This window comes from Babylonia areolata, chromosome 20 (genome assembly GCF_041734735.1).
Source record: "Babylonia areolata isolate BAREFJ2019XMU chromosome 20, ASM4173473v1, whole genome shotgun sequence".
Lineage (NCBI taxonomy): Eukaryota > Metazoa > Mollusca > Gastropoda > Neogastropoda > Buccinidae > Babylonia > Babylonia areolata.
Genome location: NC_134895.1, coordinates 33,379,076 through 33,394,673, shown reverse-complemented (window position 1 = coordinate 33,394,673; position 15,598 = coordinate 33,379,076). Strand labels below are relative to the sequence as shown.

At 36.7% G+C, this 15,598-nt stretch overlaps 2 protein-coding genes across 2 annotated transcripts; both read right to left on the bottom strand.

Moving 5' to 3' along the window:
• Nucleotides 1–173: 173 nt before the first annotated feature.
• LOC143294589 (diisopropyl-fluorophosphatase-like) lies at nt 174–4,406 on the bottom strand. Its single transcript, XM_076605964.1, has 4 exons — nt 4,401–4,406; nt 2,051–2,267; nt 994–1,140; nt 174–217 (listed from the first exon to the last, which is right to left on the bottom strand). Exons 1-4 carry the CDS (start codon nt 4,404–4,406, stop codon nt 174–176), a joined length of 414 nt encoding a protein of 137 aa, XP_076462079.1.
• Nucleotides 4,407–5,091: 685 nt separating this feature from the next.
• LOC143294900 (diisopropyl-fluorophosphatase-like) lies at nt 5,092–11,177 on the bottom strand. The gene is made up of 5 exons (XM_076606417.1): nt 10,796–11,177; nt 8,818–8,958; nt 7,999–8,130; nt 6,928–7,144; nt 5,092–6,100 (listed from the first exon to the last, which is right to left on the bottom strand). The coding sequence occupies exons 1-5, from the start codon at nt 10,967–10,969 to the stop codon at nt 5,832–5,834; spliced, it is 933 nt and encodes a 310-aa protein (XP_076462532.1). The 5' UTR covers nt 10,970–11,177; the 3' UTR covers nt 5,092–5,831.
• Between the last annotated feature and the right edge of the window lie 4,421 nt (nt 11,178–15,598).

Sequence of the window (15,598 nt, the reverse complement as noted above, 5' to 3'; positions counted from 1 at the left end):
ATGTATATTCATCTTTCAAATATTTCTCAGTATTTCAAACCAATATCATCCATATGCACCCAGAAACTAACATCAGACTTAGGTATATCAGAACTCAGTTTCAAAGAAAAAACAACAAAATGCACACACACACACAAACACACACACACAAACATATTTTATTCTCCGCACAATCACAGCACATTGTCATCAGTGCATGTGATGATCCAGATTTGGACTGAAAACAAATGTCAGATCAACACTTTCACAGTCATCTGAATGTATATCAATAAGAGTTATAAGATTAGATCACAAAAGTAAAGTTTGATAATCAACAGTTGAATTTTGCTTAAAAACCACCTTCATTCACAAAGTGCGATATATCAAATTCCTGAATGACATATATATATCAAAACTGGACTATTCCAGATTCCTGTGTTTACTGTAAGCTGCATGTATTGTTTAAAAACAACAACAACAACACATATATTTTTATACAAAAAAACTTTGTGGGACAAGTGGTTCCGATTATTACAAGTCTATAAGTTATTTCCATTCTGTAAAAAGAAGAGAAAAAAAGTGAAAAGATTTATAGCAAACTTGAAAAAAAAAAAAGACAGCAAAAGACCTTTAGGAACCCAATTATTCATTCACTGATATAACTTGCATACTTGTTGCAGAACTTACATTTTCCACATGATAAAGCATGGAGGTGGTAAAAGCCATTAAAATAGTCCTGGGACCAGACAGTAAAAGTGAAAAATATTTCACCAATACATAATAGCAGGACTAACACATTTGAGTGTATCTGATTCAATCAAAAAAATTACAAACAAATTTTGTCCAAGTAAAGTCAAACAATACTTTAATGGCAAAGCACTGCATGTTTCTTTTAAATCTTCCTGTCACAAAACGGGCATTCCGCAAGTTTCCCATTAAAACTTCCAGAGGCCATGATACTCGTAAGTGTTCCGTCACATAGACTGTGGATGACGGGTTTAAAATGAAGGTTACTGGGCTTCTGAAAGGGGCAGGCGATGCACTTCACTGGGGAGCCCCCATCTGGAGAGAAGACTTCGATGTATCCTGAGCCCCAATGGGCCACCAGCACGTTTCCTTTGTCATCAAGATCCATGCCATCTGCCCCTCCTTCAAGATCACCTGAAATGAAAATTAACTGAGTCACAAACCATCTCCTTGTTTAACTAAATTAAACAACTACCCCAATACATAAAAGTTTTAGTAAAAAAAAGAAAAAAAAGAATAAACATTCTTCCAGGAATGCTAGGTCTGTCCTCATTGCAGAATGTTGAAGAGTTCTCTGATTTCTCCTTTTAAAGAAATAATTCAGAGGGAAAAAAATCAAGTGAAGTAGAAACAAACGATTACCTCAATATCTAAAATCTTCTTTAAGAAAATGAATTGTCTCAGTCTTCTGAAAGATGCTAATTTAAAAAATTAAAATTAAAAAAAGACAAAATGTAAGAAATACAAACTACCTTCATGAAAGATACAAGTAAATATAAACAACTAACTGAATATTTAAAATACAAAGCATCTTTAAGAATATTAAATAACTGGCTGGATATTTGAAATACAAAAAACATTCTTAAGAATATGGCTGAAATTTTTTAATTGCAAAACACCTTTAGGAATATAGCTGAATGTTTAATAAACAATATAACACATCCTATGAGTTAGTATGAGAATATAAAAACAAACTGGCTGAAGACTTCAAATGCAAAGTAGCTTCTTTAATTCAAGAATACAAACAATGGGCTGAATATTTATTTTTCACTTTCTGAAATTATAGAGAATAATTATTAAAAACAACTGTCTAAATATTTGAAATACAAACCTCTTTGATAATATTTTGAGCAACTGGTTAAAAATGATTTTGTCAGAAAAAAAAATCAAAACTGATTGGCAATTGAGAAGGGGAATGAAATGCCAACTCAGTCAGAAACAACTAGTTTTAATTAAGTACTAAAATAAATGTGTGATTTTTTTAAGCAGTGAATGTCAGTACAGCTTTTGGAGATGTACCTAGTTTACAAAGTTATAATGGTACCTGGCATTTTTGCCCATTCTTTTTTGTTGCTGACAAGGCCTGGTCCTTTGATGTCGTAACTCCACAAGAGTTTAGTTGGGGTCTCTGCCACAATCAGCTGAAAGGGCTCTCCACAGCTGTTATGTCTCACAGCAATGCCATTGGGAAAACGAATGCCTGTATCGGCTTGTACCACCTTCCCATCCTTCACCAAACAGTACACTGAACCAAATGGCTCCTGGAAGAAAAATCATGGAAACAAAATTATTATCATCATTCAGCATAAAACATTGATGCTAAGAGCTCATCTGAATGCATGGTGCAATGCCAGGGCTGAAAAACATACAACTGATCGCATAGAACCTAAGAATTAAAAAAGAGAAGGAAAATTGGAAAAGAAAATCGGGCTTGGGTACAGTTATATTCTTACACATGAACCTAGGACATGTTGACCATTTTTTCAATTTTTCAGAATCAGACGATTGAAAAAAAGAAACCAAACACAGTTTTTGTACATAATGCAACTAATTATAATGTAAAATCAAAAACCAGTATACTAAGCCTAAACCATGCCAGCAGGCAACTCACACATTCTTCATACAAAAAGAATACAACAAAGGATGAATGCCCAGTAATCATGCCCCGCAAAAAGAAATAAATATTCAAGAAGTTATTTTAAAATATATAGGTGAAACGACCAGCAAGAAAGAAAATAAAAAAAGAAAGAGATGATAGTAAGAAAAGGAACAGAAAACAACAAAAAAACCAGAAATAGTGATAATTTTTCGCACAAAGCACACAATTTCCAAAAGATGGGGATGCTATTTTTAACTAAAAGCATCCCCACATGGGAGGACACCAGATGTGAGGACAGGCACATTCCATATTCATTCATCAACAAGTAATTGAGAAAAGGCAAGTTTTACACGTAAGATAAAACTTTTCCTTTTAAATTTTTTTTTTTAATCTTATTTTATTCTTTTTGGGGGTTGGGGGGAGAAGCAACAGTATTACAACTAATACAAGCATCTCTCTCTCTCTCACTTAATATTGACTACCATTATTCTCCATTTTGCATACTCATTTATTACCCCTTTAGAAGGTTGAAAATCATCCAGTGCTATATTCCCAGCTAGCGCTGTCACCCATAGGTTGCCATGGTAATCAAAGCTGCAATCATTACAGCCTTGCAGGGTCCGCCCCTCACTGTCCACAACTGCAAGCTGCATTGCAACAACTGAAACTGAAACTGAAACTTCCATTCCATCCCATCTTCACCCTTTTTTAACAGACCTGATTTGATATCCCTGTAGTGATCATGGGTGTGGGACTAGTATAATACACACTTACACACAGAGTCACACACACAAATTGTATGCATGTGTAATGAAGAATTGACACAACTACACATCACATACACTCGAGCTGTAGAATAAACGTCATTTGGGGTTTATTTTTCATTTTCCCTCCAACACACACACACACACACACCTGTTTAAAATCACCTGTTGGTGACACCTTCAGGATGCCTAGACGCATGTCTGTCACAAAGATGATGCAGGTATCCCTCCATGGCCATTCACACAGGGCTCACACAGCACTGTTGCCTGTGAAGTGCAGTAAACAAGGATGATGATTTTCTGGTCATTGTAAATCCATTTCGTCTTCCTTTTACCATCTTTAGGGAATTCTAAAAGATTTGTGGAGGAGTGGGTAGGACTGACCATCATTTCTCAAATTCAACACGTCATATATGACAGTCGGTGGATGATCTGATGACTGGTTGAATGGCTGGTTGACAATGTGTCTGAGTGGGACTGAGTTTTGAAAGAGCATTCACAAATGTCTATGGCATCAGTTTGTTAACCCATTGACTGTGCTGTGTATGCTTGTCAGTGAAGAGCTGTAACCTCACTGAAATATGACTTAACTTACATGCACATGTTAAGTTGTCACTGCACTTTATCAGGATTTCTTTCCTCTTGGTATTGTTTATTTTTGGTAAGATCAACTACACCACAGTACTCTAATTCACTGGTATACATTTGTTTGTTTGCATTTCAAATTTATGCCACACTGTTTTTATGTGAGCAAAGGAGTTGAGTGTTTTCTTCCCTGCTGCAGTGAACAGTGGATCAATGACCATCAATAATGACTCTTCAGTGCAAGTGATGGGTGAAGAGGCTCACCCACTAGACCGTCTCAAGCTTCAGGTAAATTGCAGATCTCTTGAAGAAGAAAATGTCCAAAGGTTCAGATACACTTGAAAGATAATTGATGGATTTTTAAGATGAATGCTTTTTTTATGTTATGAGGATCGATTGTCAATAATAAAGTTCAAAAGAAAATAAGCTGATTGCAGTCTCCTCACCTGCATGGTCCCCTTTTCATTACCATTCAAAACAGACCAACAATTGATATTTGCCTTTTATTTTGAAATGTATACAGGTATAACAGTAAAGATAAGCACTTGTATTAAATATATATAAATTCATCTTTAAAATATTTCTCAGGATTTCGAACCAAGATAGCCATGTGCACCCATAAACTAACATCAAACTGAGGTATATCAGAAATCACCTCTGAAGGAAGAAAAGAAAAGAAAAGAAAGGAAAAGAAAACACACACACACACACACACACACACACACACACACATCTTTCTTCTCAGTACAATCACAACACACTGTCAACAATGCAAGCAATGATCCAGACTGGGACTCAAAGCAAATGTCAGAACAACACTTCCACAGTCATCGGAATGTAGATCAATAAGAGTTAAAAGATTTAATCACAAAAATCACAAAAAGTTGATTGTCAATAATTGAACATGGCATAAAAATCATCTTCATTTTCACATTGCAATATATCAAATTCCTGAACGACATGTTCATCCAAACTGGACTGGACCACTTTCAGATTCATATGTTTACTGTAAGCTGCATGTAAAAAAAAAAAAAAAAAAAAAAAAAAAAATATATATATATATACACACACACACACACATTATATATATATATATATATATATATATATATATATATATATATATATATATATATATATATAAGCAACTTTGTGAGAGACAAGTGGTTCACAATTATTACTAGTATATTATTTAAAAAACATTTTCAGAATTATTTTCAATGTTTGCATTAGATTTAATGTTCAACTTAATGCTTTTGAATTCAAAACCACCAGTCATAACTGGAAGAGTACAGTAAAAGTTTCTGCAATTTACAATGACAAGATGTTGCTTGTATAAACAATGAAAGTTCTAAGTCAATGTCATCCTGTGAAAAAAACAAAAACAACCCAAACAACTATGATTTATAGCAACTAAAAAAAAAGAAAAAAGAAAAACAACGACAACAAAAAAATGACAGCAAAAGACCTTATGGAACCCAATCATTCAAGCGCTGATATAATTTACATACTGATAGCAAAACTTGCATTTTCCACATGATTAAGCATGAAGTGGGAGGTGCTGGGATCAGACACAGAAAAGAAAAGTATTTTTTTGGACTTAATTTCTCTCCAGTGCTCTGCACATGCTGTTGCAGCTTGATGCAGCAGGATGGAAAATGTATGAAGCAACTGAAAAAACAACAACAACAGAATTATTGTTAACTTTTTTTTTAAATTGTGAAATATATTTCACCAATTCATAATAGCAGGACTCAAACATTTGAGTGCATCTTGATCCATCTAAATATTACACAAAAAAACCCCAAACAAGTATTGTCAAAATAAGCTAAAAGAAGACTTTTATGGCAAAGCATAGCAGATTTTTTTTTTTTTTTTTAAACCTTCCAGTCACAAAACTGAGGCATTCCACAAGTTTCCCATTCAAACTTCCAGAGGCCATGATAAGTGTGTTCCGTCACATAGACTGTGGACGATTGGGGTTTAAAATGAAGGTTGCTGGGTTTCTGAAAGGGGCAGGCAATGCGCTTCACTGGGGAGCCCCCATCTGGAGAGAAGACTTCAATGTGTCCTGACCCCCAATGGGCCACCAGCAGGTTTCCTTTGTCATCAAGATCCATGCCATCTGCCCCTCCTTCAAGATCACCTGAAATGAAAATTGACTGGATCACAAACCATCTCCTTGTTTAACAAAATTAAACAACTAGTGAACTACCCGAATACAAAAAAGTACAAGTAAAAAAAAAAAGAATAAAGAAACATTCTTCCAGGAATGCTAGGTCTGTCCTCATTGCAGAATGTTCAAGAGTTCTCATTTCTCCTTTTAACAATATAAAGGAAAAAAATTCAAGTGGGAAAAAAATTTACCTCAATATATAAAATCTTCTTTAAGAATATTAAAGATACATGTAAATATAAACAACTAACTGAATATTTAAAATACAAACCACCTTGTATTAAACAAGATATTAAACAACTGGCTGGATGTTTCAAATAAAAAGAACCTCCTTTAGAATATGGCTGAAATATATGAATTACAAAACACCTTTAGGAATACAGCAAAATGTTTAATAAATACTATAACACATCCTATGAGTTAGTATAAGAATAAAACAACTGGCTGAAAACTTCAAATGCAAAAGTTGCTTTTTGAAATTCTTTATTTTTTATTCAAGAATACAAATAATTGGTTGAATGTTTATTTTTCACTTTCTAAAATTCAGAGAATAATGATTAAAAACAACTGTCTAAACCTTTAAAATACAAACCACCTCTGATAATATTTCAAGCAAATGGTCAAAAAAGATTATGTCAGGAAGATCAAAACTGACTGGCAGTTGAGAAGGGGTATGCAATGCCAAGTGAGTCAGAAACAACTAGTTATAAGTACTAAAATAAATGTGTGATTTTTTAAGCAATGAATGTCAGTACAGCTTTCAGAGATGTACATAGTTTACAAAGTTATAATGATACCTGGCATTTTTGCCCATTCCTTTTTGTTGCTGACAAGGCCTGGTCCTTTGATGTCGTAACTCCACAAGAGTTTAGTTGGGGTCTCTGCCACAATCAGCTGTGAGGGCTCTCCACAGCTGTCATGTCTCACAGCAATGCCATTGGGAAAACGAATGCCTGTATCGACTCGTACCACCTTCCCATCCTTTGTCAAACAGTACACTGAACCAAATGGCTCCTGGAAGAAAAATCATGGAAACAAAATTATTTTCATCATTGAGCTTTGAGCATTGATGCTAAGAGCTCAGCTAAATGCATAGTTCATGCCAGGGCTGAAAAGAAAACGGTACTGATCACATAGAACCTAAAAATTAAAAAAGAGAAGGAAAATTGGAAAAGAAAATCAGGCATGAGTACAGTCATATTCATGCACATGAACTTAGGAAATGCCTCTGATGTTGACCATCTCGTCAATTTTTCTTCAGATTCAGTGGATTGAAAATAAGAACCTGGACACAGTTTTTGTACATAATACAACAAATTATAATAATTTTTTTTTTTTTAAACCCATCATACTAAGCCAAAAACATGCTAGCAGGCAGCTTACACATTCTTAATGAAAAAAAGAAAGAAAAAAAAAGAACATAGGGTGAATGCCAATATTAGGTTATTATGTCCAGAAAAAGAAAAAAAATATTCAAGAATTCATATAAATAAATATTGGTGAATGGACTAGCTAGAAAGAAAATAAGAATGGAGACAACAGACAGAAAAACAAAAACAACCCAGAAACAAAGCGATGGAAGCACAAAACACAGACTTTCCTGAAGATGGGGATGCTATTTATAATGAAAAGCATCCCCACAGGCGAGGCGCTTTCCATATTCATTCAATGTGAATTTTACAGGTGATAAAAAATTTTTTCTTTTTTTCTTTTTTTAATTTATCTATTTACTTTTTTAAATCTTATTTTAATCTTTTTTTTTTGGTGGGCGAAGTGGGGCAAGTAACAGTATTACAACTAATACAAGTCTCTCTCTCTCTCTTAATATTGACTACCATTATTCTCCATTTTGCATACTCATTTATTACCTCCAAAGAACGTCGATAATTATCCGGTGCTATATTCCCAGCTGGCGCTGTCACCCACAGGTTGCCAAGGTAATCGAAGCTGCAATCATTACAGCCTTGCATCGTCCGTCCCTCACTGTCCACAACTGCAAGCTGCACGGCAATAATTTCAACTTTTGAAAAAATTCTGTGATGTGTGTGTGTGTGTGTGTGTGTGTGTGTGTGTGTGTGTGTGTGTGTGTGTGTGTGTGTGTGTCCTTACTGTGAAGTTCTATAAAATGACTTCATCATGTGTCCCATCCCCTGTTCTTATTCATTCTAATTTTCTGTCTTATGAGTTGTGTTCCTTGTCTCTTGCTCTCCCACCCCACCTCACCTTCCCCAATTCACCCGAACAACTGTTTGTACTTGTCTGCCTTTCTCAAGGCCTGACCAGCATGTTCGGTTTATGCACAGGTCAGGCATCTGCTTTTTTTTTCTGTAACAACAGATGTGGTGTTGTGTATATTGCTATTTGGATAATTCTACAGGCTTTGACACCTTAAAACTGAAACTGCCATTCCATCCCATCTTCACAGACCTGATTTAATATCTCTGTAGTGATTATGGGTGTGGAACTAACACACACATATACTGATCTGACTGAATGACACAGGAAACAAATGATGAGCACCCAGTGGCTGCCGTCAGTCGACTCTACCCAGGTAGGCAGCCTGTTGTGCAAAAGACCTCATATTTGTAAAGCGCTTAGAGCTTGGTCTCTGACCGAGGATAGGCTTTATATAAGAATCCATATCAATCAATCAGTATCAACACACACACACACACACACACACACACCTGTTTAAAATCACCTGTTGGAGACACCTTCAGGATGCCCAGACGCATGTCTGCCACAAAGATGTTGCCATCCTTGTCACACTGGCAGCCAGCAGGTATCCCTCCATGGCCATTCACACAGGGCTCACACAGCACTGTTGCCTGTGAAGTGCAGTACACAAGGATGATGATTTTCTGGTCATTGTAAATCCATTTATGTTTTTTTCTATACAATATTTTCACATTTTGTGTGTTTCTATGGGTATAAACTATCCAAGCTAAAAACAGTGTGTGTGTGTGTGTGTGTGTGTGTGTGTGTGTGTGTGTGTGTGTGTGTGTGAGAGAGAGAGAGAGATTCAGATGGTTTATTCACTAAGGCCATAGCCCCATATGAACAAGGGGTGACAGCATAAATAAATCAATTGAGAAAACTGGGCCCACCAACTGGAAAACAACAACAGTTATACCTATTTTCAAAAAAGGAACAAGAACAGACCCACGGAATTACAGGCCAGTGAGCTTAACATGTATCATAATTCATATGTAAAATATTAGAATCATTCATAAGAGAGGTTATTGTTAAGCACATGACTGATAATAGATTGTATGCTGAGTGCCAACATGGATTCTGAAAAAATAGATCGTATGACTCAACTTCTGGAAGTGATGGAGGACTTCACAAAAGAGATAGAAAAGGGAGATAACATAGATGTGTTATATTTAGACTTCAGAAAAGCATCTGACTCAACACATGAAAGGCGACTAAAGAAATTGGAATCTTAAGGAATAACAGGAAACACACTTGGTTGGATAATGGACTTTCTAACAAAAAGAACTCAAAGGGTTAGGATTGATAGTTCCTTTTCCGGTAAAGCTGATGTTATAAGTGGCATACCACATGGTAGTATATTAGGACCTATACTATTTACTTTATTCATAAATGATCTCCCTTGTGAACTAAAGAGTACATGTAAATTTTTTGTAGATGACACAAAATTATACAACTCTCCAAAATTCAATCAGGATTTACAAAAAGATATTGAAACATTAGTAAAATGGTCTGACATATGGAATCTATATTTTAATGCGAAAAAAAGGAAAAGTACTTCATATTGGAAAATCAAACCCAGAGAATGAGTATATAATGAAAATTGGAGATAAAGAAGTAAAACTAATAGTATCAAAATGTGATGAGGAAAAATACTTAGGTGTAACATTTAACAAAAAATTATTGTTTGACAAACATGTAACAAATACTGAATAGTATGAATAAACAAAGCGAACATAATGATTGGAATAATCAAAAGAGCATTTACATTTATAGATAAGGTTACTTTTTTACGGTTATGTAAAACATTAGTTAGACCTATCCTAGAATATGGAAACACTGTATGGTACACAACACAAATAAAGTAGTCACAAGCCATAGAACGGGTTCAAAGAAGAGCAACAAAGCTGATCTATAGCATAATAGATTATTCCTATCAAGAAAGATTAAAGTACTTACAACTATACCATCACTTAAAGCAAGAAGAGTTAGAGGGGACTTGATACAGATGTACAAAATATTTAATGTGTTTTGTAAACAAAGCATGCTTTTTTGTACTCCGGAGGTAGGCACTACAAGAAACAGTACTGACAGAATATTTAAACAATACTCCAGAACAAATTTAAGAAAGTTTACATTTAGTAAAAGAGTAATAAATTATTGGAACAAACTAACAAACAATATTAAATATGCACCCAGTATAAATACTTTTAAGAACCTCATTGATAAACATGAATCATTGACAAAAACGAAATACGACTTTGATGGATAAAATGACTGAGCTAGTCAATGACCTGACCAACAACAAAAAGGCCTGAGTAAAACCTGAAGGGACATAAAAAGCCAAAAATGGCTAAGTTGTATGTATAACAACGCCCCAAATCCTGATCCTGATCCTGAAGATAAAATTTCTTAGATAACTGGATCCAGGTCAGCTGTGGTTCAACAAACCTTTTGTGTGTCCAAGTCCACTTTGAGAATTTGACCTGCAAACTGTCCATCCTTTTCGACTTCTGGTGCGACCATGTAAAAGTTGCCACACGTGTCAAACACAGGCCCTTCTGCGCCGGCAAAACCATCAAGAATTTTAGACAATTCGAACTTCGTATCGTCTGCTCCAGCCATTTTGAGTGAACGAACTTGGTTCAAGTTTGTCGTCTTGCATGGGTATTGTTAATTTACCGGAAACTGTACAAACATAATATAGTGGTTGAAACCAGCAGCAGAAGTCGTTGTGGCATTGCTTGTTGTAGAGCCCTCGGCGGTGCGCTCGATTAAGTTACGCTTCTTATTATTTTTGTTTGATTCAGTAGTTCGCATTGCATTTTTCCAATCTGCTATCGAAAAAGTTTCATCATCTCCGCGTCAGACAGCCTGCCGGCGGTGTACTGACCTCATCGGCAGTGTGAAGTGGCGGTGGTGTGTTGGACTATTAACAGTTAGATCAGAATTTCAAAAATGATACCCTGCTACTGGTAACCATGTAACCCAGAACTATCTGCTGCATGTGGGGAATAAACCCAACAAGAAAATTTTTATCTGGAGAAAGGTGGGTTTCTGAGAACTGAAGTAGGCCCATGTCAGTGTCAACTGACTTCCAAACCGTTTCGAGTCCAGTCAGTCACGGTAATTTACACTGACGTAAACTAAAAATTAGATAAATTCAACAACAACAACCCCCACCCCCCCATCCCACCCCCACCCCCCAAAAAAAAGAAAAGAAAAAGAGGAAGAAGAAGAAGAAGAAACAAAGAAAAACACGTCAGGAAAAGTGATACTTAGGGCCTACAGGAACAATTTCATCATTACTATTTCTTCTCGCTATTTCTGGTTGTGTTAGCTGACCTTTAAACCAACGTTTTAGCTGCCACAGGCCATGTCACATTCATCATCTATATTTGTTTATGATTCAGTTAGGACACCCCTTAGTTTTCCAAGCCTTTTAAGACTGGTTATCTCAAATACTTAACCATTCTGAACAGGCCATGAAATATGCCTGTATACTTTTAACTTGAGATTTTCTTCACTTTTTGTGCTCTCCTCTAAACTTTTTCAATGACAATTTTTCTTTTCATGTCAGTATGCGTGCTGTATATAATGTTATAACGTTTTCCACTCCACATGAGGCTGAACCATTACTTTTTATGGTCATTCCAATTCAGTGATATCTATGTCGTTTACAGCAAGCCGAATATGTAAATGCGACATTCTTTTACATGGTATCATTAGCCTCAGTCTGTCTCATATTCAGTTGGGGCTTCAACAGCATTCCTTTCTCAGTGTAGACCAAGCATCGTACAGTGGATCGTCAGTCAGTGGCATTTATATGTGCTTTCCTCCGCCACATTTTCTCAACAAGTTGCCTTGCCTGATCCCCACTTTTGTTGTCTGCTTCCAGTTGGTTATATCATCGGCGATTGTTTCCAACTTCTTTTTTTTTCTTTTCTTTTCTTTTTATAATGTCAATAGTACAAAGATAATCGAATCTCTTTTGCATGTGTGTATGTACCGGAGGCTTGGACGTACGACTGCAATAGACCCGATCTCGAATTGGACACGTGTAGTAGTTCCTTTCAATAGTTTGTCCCTTTCTCAGTATCCTCTGAACATGGCCTGATCAGGCTGAAACCACCGTTGGAAGTCTTTTTTCAAGTCTTTCATAGGAAAAAGGCGAATCTGTGTTGACCGTACGTCTGATTTTTACTTTTGTGCACAGACAAACCAAGTTGAGAGATAATTGCTGTCTGATCTGGCGCACTGATACCGGCCGGCATCTGATGATGTGCCAAAGGTAAAGGACAAGAGCATTACTTATTTAGTAAAGATTTTTCCAAATAATGCAGGCCCCAATTAGATGCAACCCTGCTTTATTCTACTGACACTGTCGAAGAATGTTTCTCCATCGAAGGAAACTATTCCCTGCATTTTACTGTGATGGAAGACGACCAAACAAACTTTCATTTTCAGAAGCTTTTGAACAGTCTCTTGATTACTTCAGGTAGAACCAGCATATTTTTTTCTGGTGCTTTGCCACTTCCGATTATGTCAGTTTTGCCTCAGCTTCTCAACAATAAGTCCTTGTGTGCTCCACACATCGTCACCAGTTGTCCTCAGCTGTCTCCCTTTACCAAAAGATGGACTGTGTCACAAGGGAGCCGGATGTTATCTGGCAACTCAGTGATCAACAGAGCGGCAATGTCACTGTTCACTGTGGACTGAGTTTAAGGTCGATATATCACAGCCGTTTTGCGAAGTCCATTGACCCGTGGAAGATTATCAGAGAATCTGGTGATCATTGTTCTGACATTGCAGCTTGAAATGTGTGGAACTGGCGTCAGTAAGGAAGTGCGGGGGAAAGGAGGTTCCGGCTGGGTGTGAGTACAGGTACAGAACAGGTGTAGTGTATGTCACGTGTGGACATTCTCACCATCTCCTCGTACGACGCCGAGTTGGATCACTTGGAGTGGTTTTGATAAGGTGTTACAAAAACCTACAAAAAAACCAGAACTGGCAGTAAGCAACACACAACCCTTGGTCAGTCATTGATTCCCTTTGTCTTTCATCAGACTGTATCAGGGTGACAAAGGGAGTACCATGTCAGCACCTCAGTTATTTCCTCCCATTTAACACATCCTGCGTGTACTGATCAAACCCGATCCTTTCCAAATGCTTAACCTAAACTGACTAACTGGCAGAAGGCACCTAACCCCACAGGAACACTACAACACTTGTATTTTTGAAAGTTTGATTTATCGGGTGCGTGTATTACAGCTCGCTTTTCGAATCAATATACTCTGAATTACCATGCACTCTCGTATGAAGCATATACTATCATTCGACGCATAAGGCGGTCAAAGCGCTCCATGCAGTTCCTTTTTCTCGGAACTGCATGTCACAGTAGTTCTTTTCTCGGAAAGCCTCAGTGCACGTGACTACCAGCGGAAAACATACATCGTATGGAGATGATGATTGTCACTGACGAGGGCTAATGGGATCACTCTCTGACCTCTTCGTTTGAAATACTGAAAATCAGTCCTGCCATTTATAATGCTTTGGATATTACGTAGGCATTTGGTGTCAAAGGCATCTTGTTTGTCTTTTGTATGATCTTCGGTTGCCAAGATATAGTTCGCGGCTGCAGATGAGCATGAATCGAGTTACAGATTTACCAGGCAGAGCATCTAAATCAGTTAACCCTATACTGCTGCCTCTCATGTCGGCTCGATGCTTTTTCGGGTGAAGACGTCGAGTCTTCTTCGCGGTGCAAGCTTGGGAATGTTGTATGGAAACCCTTCCCGTTGGCTGCCCAGACTCCATACTTTTGTTGTTGTTGTTGTTGTTGCTGAAGTGACCCAGAGGAGAGGATAGCAATACACCTGGAGTCTTGGGTGTATGTATGTATGTATGTACGTACGTACGTACGTACGTATGTATGTTTGTATGCACCCATTATGTATGTACGTGTGTGTGTGTGTGTGTGTGTGTGTGTGTGTGTGTGTGTGTGTGTGTGTGTGTGTGTGTGTGTTCTTTCTTTAATTTAACGGGTTTTTTTCACTTTGAGTGATATTAGACGTGTCATGTGTGTGTGTGTGTGTGTGTGTGTGTGTGTGTGTGTGTGTGTGATTTGGGGTTGGAGATGGTGGTGAAAGGGGTATACACAGAAAAAAGGGATAAAATAGAACAATGGAATCAACAATTCGTAAATGTCTAAGTAATGGCAATTAACAACATAAACACCAATATTAAAACAAACAAACAAACAAAAAAAACCCAAACAAACAAACAAAACAACAACAAACAAACAAACAAACAAAAAACAACAACAAAAAACACCAATATCTGAAGATCGCATCACAGAAACACTCCTACCGGACTATGTAACAGGGATTCGGCAATTTCAGTCAACAGTAATTAGTTGGACATTATTTCTTTTATGTTTTGTTCTGAAAATGTTCTAACTTTACATGACTTTGGAAGAAACCTGACAATCGTTTGACACTGAAACAAAATATGATTTCTTGTAATCTGTTTACCACAAACACAATAAACGTTTTTGCTAAAAATCCTCTTGAAAGCGTCTAATCTTATTTGAGACACCAGAGAGGTTTCCAGTCTATGATAAAACGATGGGAAATCCATCAATTTGTATCGCGTAATTTCAGTTGTAAACCCCTTTTCCTTTGGGTATGAAATCCTGTCATCAGCACTAGCTTGACGTCTGCTCCATACTGAAGACTCGAGAAGACTGCAACATTTTGAAACTGATTGTTTGATATCTATTTCAAAAGTATTCTCTATATTTTGTACACCATTTTTGCTGCTCTGTCGGCCATTTCACTGACTTTTATAACAATATGAGAGAGTACCCAGCAAAATTCAGTAGTTGTGCCTTTGGCTGATATAATGTGCAATAAATATTTCAAAAATGGATCTGACCGAGTTTTTATATCAAACAATTTTAATGCATATAAGACTGACTTTGAGTCAATCAAATGTGTGTGTGTGTGTGTGTGTGTGTGTGTGTGTGTGTGTGTGTGTGTGTGTGTGTATTTGCGCGTGTGCGTGTATGTTTCTATGTGAATTTGTGTGTGTACAGTGTGGTGTAAGCATGAAACAATAAAACCAGAGAAACAGATATTAAAGTACATGAGATATTTTAAAAGGTGAGCACACATACACACCAAAGAAAACAAAAAGACTGGCAGATCAGACAGAAACAGGAAGTAACAAACATTCATAGTGACAAAATGAAAA